Here is a 19666-nt window from a genome sequence, read left to right as displayed (position 1 = left end):
TCCCCCACTCCCCTTATCTCCTTTGTTCTCACCTTTTTCCAGTCTGTACTCAGTCTCTCCTGGTACTTCCTCACACAAGTCTCCTTCCCAAGTTCACTTACTCTCACCACTCTCTTCACCCCAACATTCTCTCTTCTTTTCTGAAAACCTCTACAAATCTTCACCTTCGCCTCCACAAGATAATGATCAGACATCCCTCCAGTTGCACCTCTCAGCACATTAACATCCAAAAGTCTCTCTTTCGCGCACCTATCAATTAATACGTAAACCAATAACGCTCTCTGGCCATCTGTCCTACTTACATACGTATACTTATGTATATCTCTCTTTTTAAACATGGTATTCCCAACCACCAGTCCTTTTTCAGCACATAAATCTACAAGGTCTTCACCATTTCCATTTACAACACTGAACACCCCATGTATACCAACTATTCCCTCAACTGCCACGTTACTCACCTTTGCATTCAAATAACCCATTACTATAACCCGGTCTCGTGAATCAAACCACTAACATTCATTCAGCTGCTCCCAAAACACTTGCCTCTCATTATCTTTCTTCTCATGCCCAGGTGCATATGCACTAATAATCACCCATCTCTCCATCAACTTTCAGTTTTACCCATATCAATCTAGAGTTTACTTTCTTACACTCTATCACATACTCCCACCACTCCTGTTTCAGGAGTAGTGCTACTCCTTCCCTTGCTCTTGTCCTCTCACTAACCCGACTTTACTCCCAAGACATTCCCAAATCACTCTTCCCCTTTACCCTTGAGCTTCGTTTCATTCAGAGCCAAAACATCCAGGTTCCTTTCCTCAAACATACTACCTATCCCTCCTTTTTTCTCATCTTGGTTACATCCACACACATTTAGGCACCCCAATCTGAGCCTTCATGTCCGTCTATATATATACAGATGGACTGAATAACTGAAATACTAAAGAAAAAATAAGGGAGGTAATACATAGGTGTAAAATTCCACTTGACTTTTGTCCTCTCTTCCCCATAACAGCGGGAAGTGGTAAAGTTCACTGATTTAGTTTTAGGGCCACAGTGGAACAGCTTGAATACATCCCATAAGACCACCAAAAACATCCAGTTCAAACTGTGCAGATAATACTACTCACAACTGAGTCTGCTATATTAATCCCTAACATTCTGGCTGTCTATCTCCTAAAATAATTCCCATTCTTCAATGAATGTGTCTCATCTAAGAGTATTGCACACATTTCAAAAAATTAAAGACATTGGCACAATGTTCTGGGTCACCCATAGTCAGTGTTTAAAACCTGGAAATTTCACTGGTCCCTCTCGTCCTATTCTTACAACTGAGAATAATTTTTATTCCATGTTTTCTTCAAGGTAAAATTTTCACATATGCAAACTCTGAGAGTGAGTATATCATACATTTCAGCCTTCAAAGTAGCTCTGATAACTCACCCTATGTCAACAAGTGGTTGTTTGTCACGCCCTCGTCTATAACAAAGAAACATTTCTGGGGACCGCAGAGCTCCATGATTAAGGTTGGCCACCAGATCAGAAGGTGTCTTCTCTATACACACATACCCTATAATAAGTTATAACATAAGAGTATTACATAAGTTAATCTTATATGATCACAATAATATACATATGCTGTCCATGGAATGAACAAGGGCTTGTGAAATGTCTGGGATAAACCATGGAAAGGTCTGTGGGGCCTGGATGTGGATAGGGAGCTGTGGTTTCAGTGCATTACACATGACAGCTAGTGACTGAGTGTGAACAAATGTGGCCTTTTTTGTCTGTTTTGCTGGTGCTATCTCGTTGAAGCAGGGGGTAGCAATGCTGTTTCCTGTGGGGCAGGGTAGTGCCAGGAATGGATGAAGGCAAGCATGATTATGTACATGCATACATATGTACATGTCTATTTATGTGTATGGATATGTGCGTGGATGGGTGGTTATGTATGTATATGGGCATATGAGTGGATGGACCATTCTTCATCTGTGACATGGGAAACTGCGAGGTAGCGCAAGGAAACAGATTAAGAGTGGCCCAACCTCTCATACACACACACACACACGTATTCATTTATATATATGTGGAAAGGGAGCTGTGGTTTCAGTGCATTATTACATGACAGCTAGAGACTGAGTGTGAACGAATGGGGCCTTTGTTGTCTTTTCCTAGCGCTACCTTGCACACATGAGGGGGGGAGGGGGTTGTTATTTCATGTGTGGCGAGGTGGCGATGGGAATGAATAAAGGCAGACAGTATGAATTATGTACATGTGTATATATGTATATGTCTGTGTGTGTATATATATATTTATTTTATATATTTTGCTTTGTCGCTGTCTCCCGTGTTAGCGAGGCATCGCAAGGAAACAGACGAAAGAATGGCCCAACCCCCCCAAATACACATGTATATACATACACGTCCACACACGCATATATACATACCTATACATCTCAATGTACACATATATATACACACACAGACATATACATATATACACATGTACGTAATTCATACTGTCTGCCTTTATTTGTTCCCATCGCCACCTCGCCACACATGGAATAACAACCCCCTCTCCCCTCATGTGTGATAGGTAGCACTAGGAAAAGACACCAAAGGCCCCATTCGTTCACACTCAGTCTCTAGCTGTCATTTAATAATGCACCAAAACCACAGCTCCCTTTCCACATCCAGGCCCCACACACTTTCCATGGTTTACCCCAGACGCTTCACATGCCCTGGTTCAATCCACTGACAGCACGTCGACCCCGGTATACCCACATCGTTCCAATTCACTCTATTCCTTGCACGCCTTTCACTCTCCTACATGTTCAGGCCCCGATCACTCAAAATCTTTTTCACTCCATCTTTCCACCTACAATTTGGTCTCCCACTTCTCCTCGTTCCCTCCACCTCTGACATATATATCCTCTTGGTCAATCTTTCCTCACTCATTCTCTCCATGTGACCAAACCATTTCAAAACACCCTCTTCTGCTCTCTCAACCACACTCTTTTTATTACCACACATCTCTCTTACCCTTACATTACTTACTCGATCAAACCACCTCACACCACATTGTCCTCAAACATCTCATTTCCAGCACATCCACCCTCCTGCGCACAACTCTATCCATAGCCCACGCCTTGCAACCATACAACAATGTTGGAACCACTATTCCTTCAAACATACCCATTTTCGCTTTCCGAGATAATGTTCTCGACTTCTACACATTCTTCAAGGCTCCCAGCATTTTTGCCCCCTCCCCCACCCTATGATTCACTTCCGCTTCCATGGTTCCATCCGCTGCCAGATCCACTCCCAGATATCCAAAACTCTTTACTTCCTCCAGTTTTTCTCCAGTCAAATTTACCTCCCAATTGACTTGACCCTCAACCCCACTGTACCTAATACCCTTGCTCTTATTCACATTTACTCTCAACTTCTTCTTCCACACACTTTACCAAACTCAGTCAGCACCTTCTGCAGTTTCTTACATGAATTAGCAACCAGCGCTGTATCATCAGTGAACAACAACTGACTCACTTCCCAAGCTCTCCCATCCCCAACAGACTGCATACTTGCCCCTCTTTCCAAAACTCTTGCATTCACCTCCCTAACAACCCTATCCATTAACAAATTAAACAACCATGGAGACATCACACACCCCTGCTGCAAACCTACATTCACTGAGAAACAATCACTTTCCTCTCTTCCTACACGTACACAGGCCTTACATCCTCGATAAAAACTTTTCACTGCTTCTAACAACTTGCCTCCCACACCATATATTCTTAATACCTTCCACAGAGAATCTCTATCAACTCTATCATATGCCTTCTCCAGATCCATAAATGCTATATACAAATCCATTTGCTTTTCTAAGTATTTCTCACATGCATTCTTCAAAGCAAACATCTGATCCACACATCCTCTACCACTTCTGAAACCACACTGCTCTTCCCCAGTCTGATGCTCTGTACATGCCTTCACCCTCTCAATCAATACCCTCCCATATAATTTACCAGGAATACTCAACAAACTTATACCTCTGTAATTTGAGCACTCACTCTTATCCCCTTTGCCTTTGTACAATGGCACTATGCAAGCATTCTGCCAATCCTCAGGCACCTCACCTATGCCTTCACCCTCTCAATCAATACCCTCCCATATAATTTACCAGGAATACTCAACAAACTTATACCTCTGTAATTTGAGCACTCACTCTTATCCCCTTTGCCTTTGTACAATGGCACTATGCAAGCATTCTGCCAATCCTCAGGCACCTCACCATGATTCATACATACATTAAATAACCTTACCAACCAGTCAACAATACAGTCACCCCCATTTTAATAAATTCCACTGCAATACCATCCAAACCTGCTGACTTGCCGGCTTTCATCTTCCACAAAGCTTTTACCACCTCTTCTCTGTTTTTTTCCTTTTTTTCTTTTTTTTTTGCCGCTGTCTCCCGCGTTTGCGAGGTAGCGCAAGGAAACAGACGTAAGAAATGGCCCAACCCACCCCCATACACATGTATATACATACACATCCACACACGCAAATATACATACCTACACAGCTTTCCATGGATTACCCCAGATGCTTCACATGCCCTGATTCAATCTACTGACAGCACGTCAACCCCGGTATACCACATCGATCCAATTCACTCTCTTCCTTACCCTCCTTTCACCCTCCTGCATGTTCAGGCCCCGATCACACAAAATCTTTTTCACTCCATCTTTCCACCTCCAATTTGGTCTCCCACTTCTCCTCGTTCCCTCCACCTCCGACATACATATCCTCTTGGTCAATCTTTCCTCACTCATTCTCTCCATGTGACCAAACCATTTCAAAACACCCTCTTCTGCTCTCTCAACCAAGCTCTTTTTATTTCCACACATCTCTCTTACCCTTACATTACTTACTCGATCAAACCACCTCACACCACACACTGTCCTCAAACATCTCATTTCCAGCACATTCACCCTCCTGCGCACAACTCTATCCATAGCCCACGCCTCGCAACCATACAACATTGTTGGAACCACTATTCCTTGAAACATACCCATTTTTGCTTTCCGAGATAATGTTCTCGATTTCCACACATTCTTCAAGGCTCCCAAGATTTTCGCCCCCTCCCCCACCCTATGATCCACTTCCGCTTCCATGGTTCCATCCGCTACCAGATCCACTCCCAGATATCTAAAACACTTTACTTCCTCCAGTTTTTCTCCATTCAAACTTACCTCCCAACTGACTTGACCCTCAACCCTACTGTACCTAATTACCTTGCTCTTATTCACATTTACTCTTAACTTTCTTCTTTCATACACTTTACCAAACTGTCACCAGCTTCTGCAGTTTCTCACATGAATCAGCCACCAGCACTGTATCATCAGCGAACAACAACTGACTCACTTCCCAAGCTCTCTCATCCCCAACAGACTTCATACTTGCCCCTCTTTCCAAAACTCTTGCATTCCCCTCCCTAACAACCCCATCCATAAACAAATTAAACAACCATGGAGACATCACACACCCCTGCCGCCGCAAACCTACATTCACTGAGAACCAATCACTTTCCTCTCTTCCTACACGTACACATGCCTTACATCCTCGATAAAAACTTTTCACTGCTTCTAACAACTTGCCTCCCACACCATATATTCTTAATACCTTCCACAGAGCATCTCTATCAACTCTATCATATGCCTTCTCCAGATCCATAAATGCTACATACAAATCCATTTGCTTTTCTAAGTATTTCTCACATACATTCTTCAAAGCAAACACCTGATCCAAACATCCTATACCACTTCTAAAACCACACTGCTCTTCCCCAATCTGATGCTCTGTACATGCCTTCACCCTCTCAATCAATACCCTCCCATATAATTTACCAGGAATACTCAACAAACTTATACCTCTGTAATTTGAGCACTCACTCTTATCCCCTTTGCCTTTGTACAATGGCACTATGCACGCATTCCGCCAATCCTCAGGCACCTCACCATGAGTCATACATACATTAAATAACCTTACCAACCAGTCAATAATACAGTCACCCCCTTTTTTAATAAATTCCACTGCAATACCATCCAAACCTGCTGCCTTGCCGGCTTTCATCTTCCGCAAAGCTTTTACTACCTCTTCTCTGTTTACCAAATCATTTTCCCTAACCCTCTCACTTTGCACATCACCTCGACCAAAACACCCTATATCTGCCACTCTATCATCAAACACATTCAACAAACCTTCAAAATACTGATTCCATCTCCTTCTCACATCACCACTACTTGTTATCACCTCCCCATTAGCCTCCTTCACTGAAGTTCCCATTTGTTCCCTTGTCTTACGCACTTTATTCACCTCCTTCCAAAACATCTTTTTATTCTCCCTAAAATTTAATGATACTCTCTCACACCAACTCTCATTTGCCCTCTTTTTCACCTCTTGCACCTTTCTCTTGACCTCCTGCCTCTTTCTTTTATACATTTTATACTCATTTGCATTTTTTCCCCGCAAAAATCGTCCAAATGCCTCTCTCTTCTCTTTCACTAATAATCTTACTTCTTCATCCCACCACTCACTACCCTTTCTAATCAACCCACCTCCCACGCTTCTCATGCCACAAGCATCTTTTCAACAAGCCATCACTGCTTCCCTAAATACATCCCATTCCTCCCCAACGCCCCTTACCTCCTTTGTTCTCACCTTTTTCCATTCTGTACTCAGTCTCTCCTGGTACTTCCTCACACAAGTCTCCTTCCCAAGCTCACTTACTTATGTGTATATATATATATATATATATATATATATATATATATATATATATATATATATATATATATATATATACATAAATGCCCATACACGCACATATACATATACATTTCAACGTATACATACACATACATACACAAACATATACACATATACACATGTACATATTCATACTTGATGCCTTCATCCACTCCCGTTGGCATCCTGCCACACAGGAAACAGCAATCTACCCCACCCTCCCCCAAGAAGTAGCGCCAGGAAAAGACAAAAAGCCACATTCGTTCACAGTCAGTCTCTAGCTGTCATGTGTAATGCACTGAAACCACAGCTCCCTATCCACATCCAGGCCCCACAGACCTTTCCATGGTTTACCCCAGACATTTCACATGCCCTGCTTCAATCCATTGACAGCACATCGACCCCGGTATACCACTTCGTTCCAATTCACTCTATTCCTTGCATGCCTTTCACCCTCCTGTATATTCAGGCCCTGATTGCTCAAAATCTTTTTCACTTGATCCTTCCATCTCCAATAGGGTCTCCCACTTCTCCTTGTGCCCTCCATCTCTGACACATATATCCTCTTTGTCAATCTTTCTTCACTCATTCTCTCCATGTGTTCAAACCATTTCAACACACCCTCTTCTGCCCTCTCAACCACACTCTTTTTATTACCACACATCCTTCTTACACTTTCATTACTCACTCAATGAAACCACCCCACACCAAATACTGTCCTCAAACATTTCATTTCCAACACATCCACCCTCCTTCGCACAACCCTATCTACAGACCATGCCTCACAACCATATGATATTCTTGGAACCACTATTCCTTCAAACATACCCAATTGTGCTCTCCAAGATAACGTTCTTGCCTTCCACACATTCTTATACGCTCCCAGAACCTTCGCCCCCTCCCCCACCCTGTGACTCACATCCGCTTCCGTTGTTCCATCTGCTGCTAGGTCCATTCCCAGATATCTAAAGGACTTCACTTCCTCCACTTTTTCTCCATTCAAACTTACCTCCCAATTAACTAGCCCTAATAACCTTGCTCTTATTCACATTTACTCTCAACTTTCTCCTTTCACACACTTTACCAAACTCAGTCACCAACCTCTGCAGTTTCTCACCTGAATCAGCCACCAGCGCTGTATCATCAGCGAACAACAAGTGACTCACTCTCCAAGCCCTCTCATCCCCAACAGACTGCATACTTGCCCCTCTCCAAAACTCTAGCATTCACCTCCCTAACAACCCCATCCATAAATAAATCAAACAACCATGGAGACATCACGCAACCCAGCTGCAAACCGACATTCACTGGGAGCCAATCGCTTTCCTCCCTTCCTACTCGTACATATGCTTTACATCCTTGGAAAAAACTTTTCACTGCTTCTAGCAACTTACCTCCCACACCTTCCACAAAGCATCTCTATCAACCGTATCATATGCCTTCTCCAGATCTATAAATGCCACATACAAATCCATCTGTTTTTCTAAGTATTTCTCACAAACATTCTTCAAAGCAAACAACTGATCCACACATCCTCTATCACTTCTGAAACCACGCTGCTCTTCCCCAATCTGATGCTCTGTACATGCCTTTACCCTCTCAATCAATACCCTCCCACATAATTTCCCAGAAATATTCAAGAAACCTATGCCTCTGTAATTTGAACACTCACCTTTATCCTCTCTGCCTTTGTACAATGGTACTATGCATGCATTCTGCCAATCCTCAGGCACTTCACCATGATTCATACATACACTGAATATCCTTACTAACCAATCAACAACACAGTCACCCCCTTTTTTAATACGGAAGGTGAGAAATGGGTGATTACTGGTGCTTATGCACCTGACTATGAGAAGAAAAACCATGAGACAGGTGTTTTGGAAGCAGCTGAGTGATTGCATCAGCAGTTTTGGCACGTGAGACTGGGTATTAGTGATGGGTCATTTAAATGTGAAGGAAAGTAATGTGGCAGTTGAGGGTATAACTGGTTCACATGGGGTATTCAGTGTTGTGAATGGAAATGATGAAGAGCTTGTGGAGTCGTGTGCTGAAAAAAGAGTGGAGATTAGGAGTACCTGGTTTAAAAAGATATACACGTATCATTCCTCATTCCACTGGCCATGTTCCCATTTGGTTCTCCACTGGTTGGACTAGTCCCATGGTCCCGCTCTTCTCGTCAACTATTCACATGTTCAGGCCCTGATCGCTTGAAATCTTTTTCACTCCATCCTTCCACCTCCAATATGGTTTCCCACTTCTCACTGTTCCCTCCACCTCTGATGCATATACCCTCTTTGTCAACCTTTCCTCATTCATTCTCTCCATATGTCTAAACCATTTCAACAAACCCTCTTCTGTCAACCACACTCTTTTCATTACCACACATCTCTCTTACCCTTTTGTTACTTACTCGACCAAAACCTCACACCACATATGGTCCTCAAATTTTTCATCTTCACACATCCACCTTCCTCTGTGCAACCCTATCTATAGCCCATGCCTCATAACCATATAATATTGTTTGAACAACTATTCCCTCAAACATACCCATTTTCGCACTATAATGTTCTCTTTCCACACATTCTTCATCGCTCCCAGAGGCTTTGTCCCCTCCCCGACCCTAAGACTCACTTCCACTTCCATAGTTCCATTCACTGCTAAGTCCACTCCCAGATATCTAAAACACTTCACTTCATTCAAACTTACACCCCAACTAACTTGTCCCTCAACCCTGCTGAACCTAATAACCTTGCTCTTATTCAAATTCAATATCAACTTTCTCCTTTCACACACTTTTCCAAACTCAATCACCAACTTCTGGAGTTTCTCAATCGAATCAGCCACCAGTGCTGTATCATCGGCGAGGTGAACAACAACTGACTCACTTCCCAGGCCCTCTCATCCCCAACAGACTTCATACTTGTTCCTCTCTCCAAAACTCTAGCATTTACCTACATAACCATCCCATCCATAAACAAATTAAACAACCACGGGGACATCACACACTCCTGCTACAGACTGACTTTCTATGGGAACCAATCACTCTCCTTTTCCTACTTGTACGCATGCCTTACGCCCTTGATAAAAACTTCTCTGCTTCTAGCAGCGTACCTCCCGCAATGAATACTCCTAAGACCTTCCACAAAGCATCTCTGTCAACCCTGTCATATGCCTTCTCCAGATCCATAAATGCCACATACAAATCCATCTGTTTCTCTAAGTATTTCTCATGTACATTCTTCAAAGCAAAGCAAACACCTGATCCACACATCCTCTACCCCTTCTGAAACCACACTGCTCCTCCCCAGTCTGATGCTCTGTACATGCTTTCACCCTCTCAATCAACACCCTCCCATACAATTTTCCAGGAATACTCAAGAAACTTATGACTCTGTAGTTTGAACACTCACCTTTATCCCCTTAGCCTCTGTACAATGGCACTATACATGCATTCCATTAATCCTCAGGCACTTCACCATGATCCACACATACAATGAATATCCTTACCAACCAATCAACAACACAGTCATCCCTTTTCTTTATAAATTCAACTGCAATACCAATCAAATCATTATACATGCCCAACAGAGAATTGATGTGTGCAAATGAGTCCATTCTTTATTTGCTTCTGCTGCTACCTCGCCAACAAAAAAATTCTGAATACATATGAAAATAATATCATTTCAAATGTAAAGGGGTTTCTGAAAGTTATTTCTAAAATCAGATTTCATATACTTTCCTACATTAATGGACATTCTATTGAACTCATCAAAATAAACCATCTGCTACTGATTCCCCCTTAACAAATTTATAATCTAAAAGTATTTGCTTACTTAGTCAAGAACTCTGAGAACATCTGAAAACCAACCTGTCTCCAAAAAACTGAGAAGTTTAATGAAAGCAAGTACAGTAGTCTCATGGTGATCTCACACAATTTCTCGGAAACAAAAATACATAACAGCACACCCTAGGCTTTCTAATGATGTCAGTCAACACAACAGGAAAAAAAGGTCATTAATCTTGTGCTTTCTATGGGCTTAGAAGGGAAAAGATCTAGGTATTTTTAAGCTTACCATCTGGCACAATTTCCCCTAGAGAGCGATTGATGACAGCAATATCAGTGATAGGTGGCAAATTGTGTGTGGACTTGAGTGTGGCACCTTCACATGAGAAGTCTGCAAGCGGCCGCGGGTTGGCTGGCAGTCCTGCCACTACAAAATATTCTGCCACACGCCGCTCTTCCATTCTGAAAATAATAATAACACGTCTTCAAGATATTTTCAGTCTTACACTGAAAATGCCAGAATTGTTTCAACATGCTTATTTATGTATTGGACTGTTTACATACAATTTGGAGAATGAGAGAAATACGGTTGTATTGGGTGATATGAAGTGTCTGGAGTAAGTGAGAATGGAAGCTATCTTCAGGATATTTGTGCTGAGAAGAGTTTATTCCTTGCGACGCCTTTTTTTCAGCACAAGATGATTCACAGATATACATGGATGAGGAATGATGGAAGAGAAGAGCAAAAGTCTTTGATTGACTATGTGGCACTGGATGAAAGATTGAGAATGGCTGTGGTGGATGCTAGAGTCATGAGAGGATTCTTTTGAGACTGACCATTTCACGGTTTTTGTGGGAATGAGGATCAGGGAGAAATGGAGGTCTGGCGCAAGGAAGAATGGAGAGGTAAAAGTGTTAGCAAGCGAGATGAATCAGGAAAAATACACGGAGGAGTATGAAAGGAAGGTAAGTGAAAGCTTAAATGGAAGTGCAGTGAATGTAGGAATGCAGTCATGTAAGAATGAGGTGTTCAAAATGTTTAGAGAAATATGAGTAAAGGTTGTAGAATCAGTAGTTGGATACAAGGCAGTGAGATACAGGAATAAAAAAGGGCAATGCATGGTGGACAGAAGAGTTTAGAAATGCTGTGGAAGAGAAGAAAAAGGCATATGGTAGATTGCTCAAAAGGAATGTACCAGTGGAAATTCAGTAAAGGAAAAAGGGAAGAATACAAAGTATGTAAGTGGAATGTTAAGAAGCTGATAGAGCAAAGCAAGGAAAGAGTAGATGAAGATTTTGGAAGAAAGGTAAGTGAAAAGTTTCGGGATAATAAAAAAAACTATACAGGAAGAAGGTAAAAAAGGAAAGAGGTGGATGTAAGAGTGAAATGTTGATGTGAGAAGTAAGGAAGGGGAATTGCTCAATCCAAATGAAGAAGTGAAAGGAAGACTGAAACAGTATTTTGAAGAACTGGTGAATGTGGGAGAAGTGGAGGCAGCAGTTGTTACATGCATGAGGATAGAGGAGGAAAGGAAGAGAATACAAGTGCAAGGGCCTATAGCAAAGGAGGATGTAAGAAGGGCAATAATGAGGCTGAAGGTAGGAAAGGCACCTGGAGTGGATGAGATTACAACTGAAATGCTGAAGTATGGAGAGAAAGAGTAATAGAATGGATGCATCTTATATGTAATTTCGCATGGAAACAAAAGGTTGTGCCTGAGGATTGGGTGAAAGCTATTATTGTTCCTTTATTCAGAGGAAAAGGTATGAAGGATGTATGTAGCAATTATAGGGGAAAAAGTCTGTTTGGTACACCAGGAATACTGTATACAAGAATATTAGTTGACAGAGTGATGGAAGTGACTGAATGCAGAATAAGTGAAGAGAAAAGGGGTTTTAGGAAAGGTAAGGGGATGTGTGGATAAGATTTTTGTTGTAAAGATGACTGTGGAAAAGTATCTAGCAAAAGGTAAGAAGTTGTTTGTAGCTTTTATGGATCTGGAGAAAGTGTATGACAGAGTTAAGTGGAATGCTTTGTGTTATGTGTTAAGGATATACGGTATAGAGGAACAACTGTTGGAAGGTGTAAAAACCTTCTATAGATAAGTAAATGTATGTGTAAGAATGGATGGAGAGCTGAACAAAAGTTTTTGGATATATGCAACTATGAGGCACGGCTGTGTGATGTCACCACAGCTTTTCAATATACATATGTATTGAGTGATAAAGGATGAAATCAAAACTAGGGAAAAGGGATGCAGAGATGGAGTGTGGCAGCGAGATATGGTGGCGAGTGGCAAGCCTGTTTGCAGATGATACTGTGTTGTTTGCGGAGACAGAAGAGTAGCTGCAGAAGGCTGTAAATGTGTTTTATGATGTGTGTATGCAGAGGAGATTGAAGATAGATGCAAGTAAAAGTAAGGTAATGGTGTTTGAAAGGAAATTGAGTGAAAGCATAGATTTGTAAAGCCATTAATGTGAAAGAAGAAAGTATACTCAATTGTGCTGTGGATATAAGGGGAAAAAGACTGGAAAAAGTGAGGGAATTCAAATATCTGGGAGCTGTTTTGGATAACTGTGATGATATAGAAGGAGAAATAAGGAAGAGAGCAGTACAAGGAAGAGAAGATATTAGGTCCCATAATAGAATAATGAAGGGTTGAGGTGTAAGTATGGAAGTGAAGAGAGATTAAGGAACAGCATAATCCTCCCAACCCTGACCTATCCAGCTGAAACACGGACATGGAATGAAGCATCGAGGTCAAAAATCCAGGCTGTGGAAATGAGCTATTCAAAAAGAGCATTTGGTGTGACTAGATGAGTGGAGAAAGAAATGAAAGGGTATATGAGAGATGAGGTATGGTGAGAAAAGCAAAGGAATGAACTGTGGAGTGGTAGAATGGGTGAAATGTAATACTTTGAGGTAGTTTGGGAATGTGACAAGAATTCAAGATGGAGTTTACAAGGAGAGTGTACAATAGTACAATGAAAGGGGTTGGTAAGAGTGGAAGACCACCTATGACATGGGCAAATAGGGTGGGGGATTACTGGAGGGAGTGAAACAGGAACAATGCCTGGGAGGCATGTAAGGACAGGGATAGGTGGGGATTCTTTTGCCGTGGCCATGCCTTGATGGAAGTTCCTGAAGAGAACAGGTGTCAGAGATGTAGATGGATAGATAGACAGACAATTAGTACAAATATATTTTTTTGCTCTTAGCTCAGCTATCAATAAAGCTGCTGAATTTTCGAAGCAAGTTTATTATAACTGGGAGTTTTTGAGGGAAAAATCCACAGGTTAAATTCATTTTAAAAACTGTCTCTGCCAGTCCTTTTATGAAGAAACAATACAAGCCTAAAGTGGCAAAATTATAATAAATGGACATAAAATGCACATCAACATCTATGAAAATGGGTAAATTTTTTACCAAAGTCTATTCCACATACAGATGACAAATAACAATTCCATGAAGACCCTATAAGTGTTTCATTAAAAGCAGGAATGATTTTCCCCAAATAAATTGGTTCTCAACTGTTTTTTTACCATGACTCCAAATTTGCCACCTATAGGACCCTTAGGGATATGATAAATATTGATATGAGTATATATTTGTCAATCAACACATATACATCATATTTCCAAGGTCTAGATTAATATCTACTGTGTATTTCTTGATCTCTTTCCATAATAAATCACATATGGGACCTTGAGAGTTCAGATGATGTGCCTTTCAATCTTTCACTTGTGCTGGACGTGTTTTGGGTTTTGGTGTGCATGAGTGCCAAAACACCAATCATCAATATACTTGCTTAAAAATATTATAGTTGAATACAATTTGTTTGTAAAACATTACAACACTGAACATTCAACAAAATTTGTCAAAAGTTACACTTTAAAAACTATCTGAAGGCTCTCTGCGACCCTACTAAGGTCATCCCCCAACCTTAATTTGGGTCATGACCTGAATTTAGAAACCACAGATCTAAAACTTTATAAAATAATGATCTGAATATCTTTTACCATACGTTTCTTCCCAGTTATATCACATTATCTTTAATATGGATGATACATTTTTTTTTCACCTAGAACTCATATGCATTACTACTATTGACATGTATTGGAATCTTTGTCACAACAAATCTACATTTGAGTTACCATTCTTTGAATGTTTAGGTCATGAACATGTGATACAGATACTTCTAGTCTTTGATGCTGTGGTTCAGCTTCATCAGAAATTGTGCGTAGAAACAGGAGTGTGACCTGTAGGTTTTATCAATCTGTCTTACCTAGTGAATGCTTCAAATAATACTTTTTGAGTTACATTTGCAGATGAATAATACTGTTCAGTTTACTGATTATTTCCAGGTATCAAAATATTGCTTGTAAGGTGGTATATGATTTAAATATTTCACAAAGCAATCATGAATGCAGTCATATCCCTTTGTATGGAAGAAAATGGCACTATTTTGTTGGATACCTGGCACAGTCGTTTTTCAAAAAGTATTTTTACTTAATATCAGTGAATGATTCCATCACTTTCTCCTAGTTGCAGCCAATTTATAACCATCACAATGATAAAAAAGCATCTGTAAGTTATATTTAGTTAAGATCAATTTGGTGGTTTCTTAATTTCACTTTGGTTGGTTAAGTTAGTTTAGGTTGGGCTTACAGGCTACTAGATTAGGTTTGTCCAGTCTAAGATATGCATGGTTATGCATGGGTAGGGAAGTGTATATTTTGGTAGGCAATGTTATCCTTTACTAAATCAAACTATGCTAAACTAGGTTAAAGTAGATTTGGTTTCACAATGTTAAAGGTTGTTTGGTTACGTTACACTTGCTTTATTTTGACATGCACTGTACACTGTTAGGAGCAATCAATATTCTAACCCCATTATATCATTTCCCTCTGCATTGAAAGCTTACCCAAACTGTAAGGGAATCAAAAGACATTTAATGTCATCTATCCAGGTATAATTGTATTTTTTTTTCTTTGTCGCTGTCTCCCGCGTTTGCGAGGTAGCGCAAGGAAACAGATGAATGAAATGGCCCAACCCACCCCCATACATTACGATAAATCTCATTTGCTAGGAAAAGTCTGGTGATGTTTTCATTCATTCTGTTGATTCCTCATACACATTTCACTCTGCATATCAACCCAAAATTTCCCTCACTCCCCGTACTCGAAACCCTTCCAATTATTGCAATATTCAAAACCCTCCCCACTACTGCATTAATTAATCTTGTTGAATAAATTACTCTAAGAGATTGGTTGCCACTCTAATTCTTTAGCCATAACATTATCGTTAAAAAACAAAACCATTCAATGTCCAAAGTTATTGCACCACGTTTCGATTGTACTATAATAATTCAGCAAGAATTACCCTGAACTGGATTTCCACTTCTACTTTCAGGGTTTCCCTAAGTTCAATGAGAGTCATTTGTTATGTCCAAGCTCGATCTACATGTATCATTATGCAAATCAAATGTTTTCTCACCCTGCTTCACTCCCCAGACGTGACTAAAGGTGACACACACACACACACATGGTTACTGAATTTCTAAAGATTTGGGATTTTAGTATTTCATAACCACGAGAAGTGTGTTGTGTACGACCACATGAGTGTAGATACCATGAACATGATGAGGTCGGTCACGTTTGACCTGGCCCATAAGAGCCAGGTCAAAGGCCAGGCTATCATATTCTAGAGGTTCTCACTTTCTACCAGTACCTTCCTGATGGGTAATTCATGTGTATCTTGTGCTTTCCAGTGGTAATATAAAGAAGAAAACCAGGAATGTGGAGCAGAACATAATCATCATCCACAGTGAGGTGTGGGGGGTGTCAGATGACAGCCTTATGTCAACATGGAGACGACCTGTAGCTCGGGCAAGGCAGATGGTGAGTGTGACCTGTTATTTTCCAGTTGGCACCATTAGCAAATGGTTTCTCGCGCCATTTGCTAATGCACCTTCTCGCTCACACCTGAAGAGGAAGAAATTACACACGAATAACCGATAACTAACCTGTCAAGCTTATAAGAAAACCTACTTTGACTCTACATCACTTAATAATTATGAGCCTAACTACCACAAAGCTGCCTTAATCACCACGTACAAGCCTTATCAAGACTCCTTCATGACAGAAAGTAAGAACAAACCAACCTTGAAGCCTGAAAATCACGACATTACTGTAAAGCGATATTGTTCTGTCTCGACACATACACAGGACGGTCGCTTACTGTTATGGTCAGAAAATGGAGTTACGGAGAAAACGGGAAATCATGATCGATGAATGGATGACTAAAACAAGAGAGAGTTCTCGTGATTTTTGGCGGGCCTTGAGATATAATGGATAGCATATATATATATATGAAAAGCGTTATTACCATTACATATAGTTGTACAGCCAGTATCCATTTCAGCATGCAAAGAAATTTGTTTATATCTTCTTTCAACAAAACAAATATGATTTTTGATTATCAGTTGTATGGGAGGGTATTAATTGAAAGGGTGAAGGCATGTACATAACATCAGACTGGTTAAGAACAGTGTGGTTTCAGGAATAGTAGAGGATGTGTGGATCAGGTGTTTGCATTGAAGAATGCACGTGAGAAATACTTAGAAAAACAGATGGATTTGTATGTAGCATTTATGGATCTGGATAAGGCATACGATAGAGTTGATAGAGATGCTTTGTGGAAGGTATTAAGAGTATATGGTGTGGGAGGTAAGTTGTTAGAAGCAGTGATTTTTTTTTTTTTTATCGAGGATGTAAGGCATGTGTACGTGTAGGAAGAGAGGAGAGTAATTGGTTCTCAGTGAAGGTCGGTATACGGCAGGGATGCTTGATATCTCCATGGTTGTTTAATTTGTTTATGGAAGGGTTGGTCAGGGAGGTAAATGCGAGAACTTTGGAGAGAGGGGCAAGTATGCAGTCTGTTGTGGATGAGAGGACCTAGGAAGCGAGTCAATTCGCTGATGATACAACTCTGGTGGCTGATTCGAGTCAGAAACTGCAGAAGCTGGTGACAGTCTGGAAAAGTGTGTGACAGGAGAAAGTTGAGAGTAAATGTGAATAAGAGCAAGGTTATTAGGTATAGTAGGATTGAGGGACAAGTTAATTGGGATGTGAGTTCGAATTGACAAAAACTGGAGCAAGTGAAGTGTTTTAGATATCTGGGAGTGAACTTAGCAGCGTATGGAACCATGGAAGCGGAAGTGAGTCAGTGGGAGAGGGCGAAGGTTCTGAGAGCGATGAAGAATGTGTGGAAGAAGAGAACGTTATCACGGAGAGCAAAAAGGGGTATGTTTGAAGGAATAGTGGTTCCAACAATGATATATGATTGCGAGGCGTGGGCTATAGATAGGGTTGTACGGAGGAGGGTGGATGTGTTGGAAATTAAATGTTTGAGGACAATATGTGGTGTAAGGAGGTTTCATCGAGTAAGTAATGAAAGGGCAAGAGGGATGTGTGGTAATAAGAAGAATGTGGATGAAAGAGCAGAAGAGGGTGTGAATGGTTTGGACATATGGGGAGAATGAGTGAAGAAAGATTTACAAAGACGATATATGTGTCAGAGGTGGAGGGAAGAAGGAGAAGCAGGAGGTGGAAGGATGGAGTGAACAAATTTTGAGTGATCACGGCCTGAACATACAGGAGGGTGAGAGGCGTGCAAGGAATAGAGTGAACTGGAACGATGTGGTATACCGGGATCGACATGCTGCGAATGGACTGAACCAGGGCATGTGAAGCGTCTGGAGTAACCCATGAAAAAAACCTACCCATTTTTGCTTTCCGAGATAATGTTCTCGCCTTCCACACATTTTTCAACGCTCCCAGAACTTTCGTCCTCTCCCCCACCCTGTGACTCACTTCCGCTTCCATGGTTCCATCCGCTGCCAAATCCACTCCTAGATATCTAAAACAATTCACTTCCTTCAGTTTTTCTCCATTCAAACATATCTTCCAATTGGCTTGTCCCTCAACCCTACTGTATCTAATAGCCTCGCTCTTATTCACATTTACTCTCAACTTTCTCCTTTAACACACTTTACCAAACTCAGTCACCAGCCTCTGCAGTTGACTCTGCCACTAGTACTGTATCATCAGCGAACAAAAATTGACTCACTTCCCAAGCTCTCTCATCCACAACAAACTGCACACTTGTCCCTCTCTCCAAAACTCTTGCATTCACCTCCCTAACAACCCCATCCATAAACAAATTAAACAGCCATTGAGACATCACACACTCGTGCCGCAAACCGACATTCACTTGGAACCAATCACTTTCCTCTCTTCCTACTCTTACACATGCCTTGCATCCTTCCAGCAACTTGCCTCTTACACCATATATTCTTAATACCTTCCACAGAACATCTCTATCAACTCTATCATATGCTTTCTCCAGATCCATAAATGCTATATACAAATCCATTTCCTTTTCTAAGTATTTCTCACATACATTCTTCAAAGCAAACACCTGATCCACACATCCTCTACCACTTCTGGAACTACACTGCTCTTCCCCATCTGATGCTCTGTACATGCCGTCACCCTCTCAATCAATACCCTCCCATATAATTCACCAAGAATACTCAAGAAACTTATACCTCTGTAATTTGAACACACCTTTATCCCCTTTGCCTTTGAACAATGGCACTATGCATGCATTCCGCCAATCATCAGGCACTTTACCATGAGCCATACATACACTGAATATCCCCACCAACCAGTCAACAACACAGTCACCCCCTTCTTTAATAATTTCCGCTGCAATACCATCCAAACGCGCCGCCTTGCCGGCTTTCATCTTCCGCAAAGCTTTCACTCCCTCTTCTCTGTATACCAAATCATTCTCCCTAACCCTCTCACTTCGCCCACCAAAACACCCTATATCTGCCACTCTATCATCTAACACATTCAACAAACCTTCAAAATACTCACTCCATCTGCTTCTCACATCACCACTACTTGTTATCACCTCCCCATTAGCCCCCTTCACCGATGTTCCCATTTATCCTTTTTTTTTTTTTTCATACTATTCGCTATTTCCCGCGATAGCGA

At 41.1% G+C, this 19666-nt stretch overlaps 1 protein-coding gene across 1 annotated transcript in view; it reads right to left on the bottom strand.

Moving 5' to 3' along the window:
- The window catches only part of Crag (DENN domain-containing protein Crag), a 346089-nt gene extending 329246 nt beyond the window's left edge, over positions 1 to 16843 (bottom strand). The window contains exons 1-3 of the mRNA XM_071666294.1: positions 16765 to 16843; positions 10890 to 11062; positions 1444 to 1570 (exon numbers count right to left, since the gene is read on the bottom strand). Of these exons, the coding sequence (XP_071522395.1) occupies positions 1444 to 1570; positions 10890 to 11061 (299 nt within the window). The 5' untranslated portion in view covers position 11062; positions 16765 to 16843. The remainder of the gene's footprint in view (positions 1 to 1443; positions 1571 to 10889; positions 11063 to 16764) is intronic.
- Positions 16844 to 19666: the final 2823 nt, after the last annotated feature.

Source organism: Panulirus ornatus, chromosome 11 (genome assembly GCF_036320965.1).
Source record: "Panulirus ornatus isolate Po-2019 chromosome 11, ASM3632096v1, whole genome shotgun sequence".
NCBI lineage: Eukaryota > Metazoa > Arthropoda > Malacostraca > Decapoda > Palinuridae > Panulirus > Panulirus ornatus.
This window is presented reverse-complemented; position numbering and strand designations above follow the sequence as displayed.